Source organism: Montipora foliosa, chromosome 9, assembly GCF_036669935.1.
Source record: "Montipora foliosa isolate CH-2021 chromosome 9, ASM3666993v2, whole genome shotgun sequence".
Classification (NCBI taxonomy): Eukaryota; Metazoa; Cnidaria; class Anthozoa; order Scleractinia; family Acroporidae; genus Montipora; species Montipora foliosa.
Window position 1 is genome coordinate 44,833,576 of NC_090877.1, and position 7,500 is coordinate 44,841,075.

Below are 7,500 nucleotides of genomic sequence, written 5' to 3' on the forward strand. Positions count from 1 at the left end.
GGTTCATCTTTCTTATCGTACAAGAGGAGAGTCTAACCATTTGCTGATGGCACAACAAACAGGGCCACCAAACGTCAATTTTCGGAAAATATCTCAGTCGGAAGACGATTTGAGATCTAGAATTTTCGGAACATTTGTTGCAAAATTTCTTGCTTGCCTGCCTGCCGTAGGAGTTTCGAACATCTAAAAAATGGTATAATTGCCCATTTTTAACGGTTTTTTACCCCAAGAAGATCACCAAAAATTTTCGGGAGCCTTTTTTCTGGTTGAAATTTTCGAAAAGGTAAGCCTTGATCCCTATAATTTTCGGGTCACTCAACTTTCAGCTAGGAAATCCGAACAGATGAAAAACTTTTAGGGGATAAAAATACGCCTATATCTACCGTTTAAATACAAAAATACGTTTAACAATGGAATATTTAAGTGGTTTTGAACTACAGTATATTCTCGTTGGGTGCCCCTGAGCAAAGGCATCACTTTCTCGTCAGTTATTTATAGACCCTGAGTGCTGGTCTTCACTCTCGCGACTTCCCGCACGGAAGTCCGATGCTCAACTGACCAATGGTGGCCTAAATTACTGGTTTAATTCGCGATCGACATCCACAAGAACAGCAAAAAACAAAACGGTTACAATTAAATTCATGTTTACTTTCGACATTACTCGTCTTTCAATACGAAAGACATGCATTGCTTGGGATTCCTGTGAACAAATGTCAAGTGACGTCTCACGTGCGTTTTTCACGTAAATATTTACAATATTTGTCACTGCCACTTGGTGTAACTTGAAAAAGTAATCAGAAACTTTTACTCATAGTGACAAGTTCTTATTCTCTATCAAATAAACAAATGCGTGGAATTTAGGAATTACAAACTCGCATTGCGTTGCCCAATGAGTCATTAGCAAGCGGCTTTGGTTTTGTCTTCAATTCCATTGACGCGTGATAGAATAACAATATTCCAAAGGCCGAGCATCGTGACCTTTCGGAAGCGTCAAGGATATGTAAATAGGTTTGTCGAGCGACTTTGCTTCGACAACTCCCAAACAGACCACTAACGGCGAGTGGCTCTCTCGGTTAAATTCGTGCTCTTAGAAGACGTTTTCAGCGATTTGAGAAGGTCATAAGCAACCATGGGTGCGTGCATGAGTTTGATTTGTCAGTGCCACTTTTGCCGTTGCTGTGTGTGCGGGCCTTGTTGCTACTGTTGTCGCTTTTGCAAGCGATGGTTCGGTGACTGGTGGATGTGCAGTGACTGCTGCGATGAGTTCATGGACGAGGAGTACTCGCCAGTGAACCCAAGAAAATCGGGAAAAGAAGAAGCCCCACCGGACGATGGAGAGGGCATGTATAAATACCCCAACGGAGATGTTTATGTGGGAGAGTGGAGGCGAGGAAAGCGCCACGGATACGGTGAACTCGTCAAGAAGGATGGATCGCAGTGAGTTACAAAATAATGATTAATAATTCGAGAATTTTAGATTTTAGTTAGCAGTAAAAAAAATGGTGATAGAGTTTTTAAAGTTTCAACAACGCAAATGATTGAAAGGAGGGTCAAGTCGAAGCAAAAAAAAATTGGAATTCAATATGCTCATGATCACAGGAACAAAATTTAAATCGTCAATAATATCAGGCAGACGACAAGATCCTCGCTCCGAATTAAGAATAACAAAACTGTCAAGTCAGTTTGCTTTCATAAGGAACTCCTTTCCTCGGCTGCGGAAGCGTTCGGCGACTGGGTGTAAATTTAAATCCAAATCAAAAGATAAATAATTCTAGGGAGGATCAGTTATTTTTCCAACAATTTTATCCCCGTATTTAATGATGAATTAAATACATCAAAACGACAACCCCTTATGGCCAAGTTAGTTTTTATTGTCAGTGATCATTGTTTTGCGCGCTTTTGGCATGCTAATAGATCAAATAACTACCCTGGTATTCTAGAACCACACTTAAACGGTTTATTTGAGAAATTCTTGAGGATTCTACGGCACCTTGTAAGAAGATGACATATGTTATAGATTAACATTTAATACATATCTTGGTGGGACAATCCAAGCTTTCTAAAATATTCGTTTTTCGCAAATTAGCTTCGATCTTTTTTTTTCTCCAAACGGTTTTCCTACCATGCTCATTACAATTAAAAAGGGGTCGTTTGGCAAGACATTTAAAGTGATATTGCTCGCTTCTGTGGGATTGCCTTTGTGTTTTCGACACATTCTGTTTGGAAAACATGCTTGATTGTAAAAGGCAAATATTTAACATGCTTCATATGATATATGTGTTTTGATGGTTTGAATCTATTTAACGCCCAAAGGGTTTGTGTAATCTAATTCGTCTGACCATTTTAATTAGAGCGTTACCGAGGTTCCACTTTTGTTGCCTCGAAACCTGCGTCGCTGCTTTATTCTCAGTAAGAATGAAACAGGAGGAAAATCTTGATTTTTAAGAAGCATATTTACGTGCGGGGAAAAAGATGAACATCTTGCATTTGTTAGTAACTCTTAACAACACCATATTGCCTTGGCAGCCCGAGGAAAAGTTGCTTGAGGACTTCAAAAAGAGGGAACAGTCTTCTTGTCGTGTGCATAAAAGCGTATTGTTAATGAAAATGTAGATATTCAGGGAAAAAAAGATTTAAGAATACTAAGATCTGACAAATAGAACAAGACCTCGGCGGACCATTAAATTCATTAAAATATTCATATTTACGTCCATATTTACGCGTTAAGTGAAGTGTGTCTTCATTTTAAAAATCGCAGTGTTCCCAAGTGCAGTAAAAAACAAAAGTAAACTGAGTACCCTTTTGTCTTTCAACAAACGCTCTTTGAATATGCCGCAAAACGCTTGGTTTGTCGTTTCAATGTTTGTTTACGAGAATTAGAAAAACAATAGGGCTTGAACTGATAAAAACGCGGTAGTGTTGTCTCCAACGTCGATAGTTCCATGTGAACTGTGCATCAACACTGATTATGAACGCTCCTTTCATAAATTGTTCTTTCATTTTGTTGCTTTTTATGCGTTGAATTCATATAATACTGGTAAAAGTATTTTTTGTTGTTGTTTATTGAATGAGAGTTTTTGCCACTCTGGAGAGGAGAAGTGAGTCATGGTGCGGCAAAGCCGGCACCACCAACTCAAACCAAGAATTTGATATAAGGTCATATTTAAGTAATAAATGACAGAGCTATCGTTTAACAGTAATTAAAAACGCTTAAAGATTGTAGATCTTGCTGACAGTCTTGCGTGTTAATTTTCGTTAATTTGGCGGTTTCCCCTCCTTCCTCTTGGTTTTAAAGATCTGAAAAGCACTGGCAGTTCATATGCTTTTGGGGCGATCTAGACCTTACGACTTTCGCGTGGGCATCTAGCAGTTCTTCGTGACTCTCGACCATTTACGCGCGCACAACTCGTGAACTTTTCTCGTGAGAGTGTTTAATTAAGGTCGGATTCACACGACCCGATGTGTGAAGTCCTACTACGTAACCCTTTTTAAGTCCTTAGAGTAAGACTGGTACTTTGATAACGCCAAACGATTCTTCGTCAGGGCCGCTTTAGGGGTGAATGGATTAGAATTGAGATATCTCCAGATATTGCCTTATCTTGAAAATCATATACATATATAGAGAGATAAACTTGTCTGGTTTGAGACATTCCATGCACCAAAGTTCCGTAAACCTGAATCACCAAAAGCCTTAAAAGAAAAACCTAAAATTCCCGTAGTTGATGACAAAATTCGTATTTGATCGTTTTCTTTATTACATACTTATTAATAAGAGCGGTTTGCAAGGTACGATCTTTTTTTACGACTTTACCATACAACTAGCCATATAAAGTGATTGCAAACTATAAATTTTGATAACAAAACGCTGCTTCCTCTTTTGCGGGCTTAGAAAGTCACCGTCTTTGGCCTAACTATCTTTCAATTGACGGAATGCATATCCGGAGGGTGTAACTTGATCAATGCAATTGCATTTTTTAGCTCGGGTTTTCCATGTGTGCATCGGTAGAAAATCTGGAACACTTTAAATTTTTGATACTGTAAGTTACGGCAAGTGTATATATAGGTCCCCAAGGATAATGTGTGCCGTTCCCCTGTACCAATTACCTTATACCTTTGGTAAAGCTCTGACTTTTACTTAGCTGGTAAACGCATTTTTTTCATTGTCTTATTCAACGTAAAAAGCGATGTTTTCTTTTTGGGCGGGGGAGGGGGCGGGGGAGGGGGCGGGGGTATAAACGCCTTCTTCGTTGGGTATGTCCCCTGGCCTCTCAGAATCCCTACCTCTTTATAGTCTATTTTATGGCCAACTGTAGACCCGATCTTAGTCACTTTTGGGTAAATGTAATTTTAACGACCCCAACTTAGTCACGTTCTATTTATTCACAAACCTTACATAAAGCCTTTTAATTGTAATACGACTAGTAAATATTAAATCAACAGGGCTACAGTTCCTTCTGTAACAACTTTTTTTACCGCGAATCTAGCCAAAATTTTCTTACCCCCAAAATCACGACAAAGAGTATTAACGACTTTGTCTACAAGTACTTTCCTTGTAAACCAGCGGTCAAGCGACGGTAATCACGCTGTAATCTCGCAAGCCTCTCAATTTCTTTAGTAATACACCTACTGTTGGACTTTAATAGACATATAGATATTACAGTTCAACATATGTCTGTGCCAGCAGAGCGTCGCCCTCGTTTCGGCCTCCAAGATCGCGCTTCTTTTGGTAAGAATCGAGAAGGACGACCGCCAGCCAAGTAAACTTCCGGCTCTTCTGCGCAAACTCAACAAGTTGAAACAATAGTGGGTTCTAATGTTTCAGAAATCGTATACGTTCAATTCGGCTGTGCGTAAATAAAAAAAAACTTTTGAGGTCTTCATTCTTGGCAGAGCGAAAGAATTTCAGCCTTTGTATGTGGACTAGAATGTTTGTTATCTTCGAGGGATAAGCTAGATATTAATGTTGGCTTCTCTACTGATCTCCACTTCGGTGAATAGCTGTTCACTGAGCCTAACTTACGCTCTGCCACTTAAAGCCATTCATAGCATATCTTATTCGATCGAGAAATCGCCTCTGCTTCTGAAGTTTGTTAAAACATATGGCACTGGTTATTTGATAATCTGGTTATTGTGATTATCTGATTTTGGTTTTAGTTTGCCACAAACGAACTTTCGTGAACTATCAGGCAATAATGTAATTAATGATGTAGCCCTATCAGCAGCTATTTTATCAATATCCATTTACCGCTTTATATTGGCATAAGCCCCCACGACTGGCGCTTTGCTTTAATTTCTTAATTTCCATAAATCCAGTTTTTTTTCTAGTTGAAGGTTCAAATGAAAATCACCGGCGAAAGAATAAATTAAACTAATATGGGGCATACTTGAAACTGAATATGAACAATGCCTCCCTCGAGCATGACATTCTCCTCTGTCTTCACATCTTACTGAATGCCTTTTCTCTTTAAGTGTTAAAGCGAAACAAAAACCTGTCTAGCGATACTTCCAGAGGAATCGGCGTTGATCATTGTTACGCTAAAGAGGCGGAATAAAGCTATGCCTGATATTTGACTCTACCTTTTTGGACACTCTTGTAAAAATAAATTCTAGTCATATTTTACTTCAAGCGGAAAGCCATGGCTTTCCTATAACGAAAGAGGGTTGTTCTCCGATTGCTATTTTACCATACCACGGCAGTAAACGGACATTTCTACTCCAAATGCTTTTTTTTTTTTCTCTCAGGGATTTCGGACTTATGATATTTCTCATTGGCCGTTCCTTGTTGTTCACAGGACTGTTGGATTTTTTTACGATGATGAATACGTAGGTGAAAAACCAGATGAGAGACTGAAGAAAAGTCCAGTGACGTCACGACCCTTCAGCAAAAGCCAATCAACTCCACAGGATGAATCGCAGTGAGTACCCATGATGCACCTGTAAAACATATTTCATACGTTAGCAGGTTGGTTCGGTGGTGAGTTCCCCTGCCATATGCCCTGGGAGTCCTGTGCAAGTTGGCTTTACTTGTCGCAAACTCTCTGCTGACATTTGAGAGATTAAAGGTGCGTTCGATTGACCTTATTTTGGAATAGGAATAGATAGAGAGGAAGTCAGAAATCCTTCGTTTTAACGGAGATTCCTATTAAAATTGTCGAACACCCGCTAAAACATATCTTTACTATCCTATAAACTCTTGTTCTTAGGCCATCGTAGCTTGGATTAAGAAAATAACACAAACATGTGTTGACTAGCGTACGAAACGTCAAGTTTTATAAAAATGCGTTGGAATACATTGTATAATGTTTATCACCGCTGTTTGTGTTATTTTTTTACTATCCCAGTTGCATGCTTCAAAAGAATAGGCCAATAGAACGCACCTTTAAATGATAGCGAGGCTGAAATATGCGTTTTGTTAAAATCAAACAAAAGCTCATATCTCGTTTCTTGTCTGTGATCAACGGTTAGTGAGCAATTAACTTCTTGAATCGAAACACAGAGACAAGTCAGAACAAGAGAATTTTCATGCTTTTATGACAACAGCAGTCTGTCGCTGTTTGCTGTAGAGTTGCCGAGAGTTGACTCTCGGTGAAAACAAGCCTGCAAACGAATTTATTGGTTGATTATTAATTTCTAGTGAAAATAAAAGCACCACGTGGAGTACAGGATGTCCGTACTTCTTTTTAAAAAGAAATTCAGTTTTTTCTTGCTTGTCATGGCTCCGGTATATCCCCAACGTAGATAATTGCTAGCGACGAAAGAACCCGATTTCCAGTCAGCCGTTGCCAGCTCGGGTTTATCCTATTTGCCCTGGGGCCGAGTCCTGGAAGGAGGAATAAATTATACCGGGTAGAGCGGTTTTAAATTGAGTGGCGAAAGTAATAACCGAATTGCTTTGGTTGTATATTACTTCACTCAGTGATCGGTTGAAAGTTCTCGCACCATTTTTTCAACCAATCAGAAGTGAGACCAAAACCGATCGTGGCTCGCGCGTGCACATTTTCCTGCGCTTTGTGTCGGCCACGTGTAATTACTTCGAGTTTTGATTGGTTTACTGGATTTTCTCCGTCCTTTTTGATTGGCCAAAGTAATTACTTTGGTTTTGGTTTTACGACATTAGATTAAATCTCGCTCAATAACAGCTATTCCAGGGATAAATCTGTTATTCTAACAAAACAAAATTTATTCCAGCAATAAAGATATTCCTGGAATAAGGCACATTATCTCTGCAATAGAGTTATTACACCTCGGCAGGAACCGGTCCCGGCGTGTACTTTTAATGATGGCAACTGCGGTAATTTTTACGCTGACATATATGACGTACGCGTTGGCGCTGAAATTATGCATAGTCTTTATAGTGTAATCTGTACATCTTCTCTCCTTTATAAGAAAAAAATTAGAATCACTATTAAGGAGAGAAAAACGTCTCAACGACCCCTTTTTTCAAGATGTAACGGAATCCTGCTTTGTCAGTAATCAGCAGCTTTCTTTAATTTACTTATT

The 7,500-nt window shown here is 39.2% G+C and overlaps 1 protein-coding gene across 1 annotated transcript in view; it reads left to right on the forward strand.

Annotated features, from left to right (window-relative positions):
- The first annotated feature begins 944 nt into the window (after nt 1-944).
- LOC137970974 (uncharacterized) overlaps nt 945-7,500 on the forward strand; it is a 7,187-nt gene continuing 631 nt past the window's right edge. The window contains exons 1-2 of the mRNA XM_068817660.1: nt 945-1,437; nt 5,793-5,915. Coding sequence (XP_068673761.1) covers nt 1,130-1,437; nt 5,793-5,915 — 431 coding nt within the window. The 5' untranslated portion in view covers nt 945-1,129. The remainder of the gene's footprint in view (nt 1,438-5,792; nt 5,916-7,500) is intronic.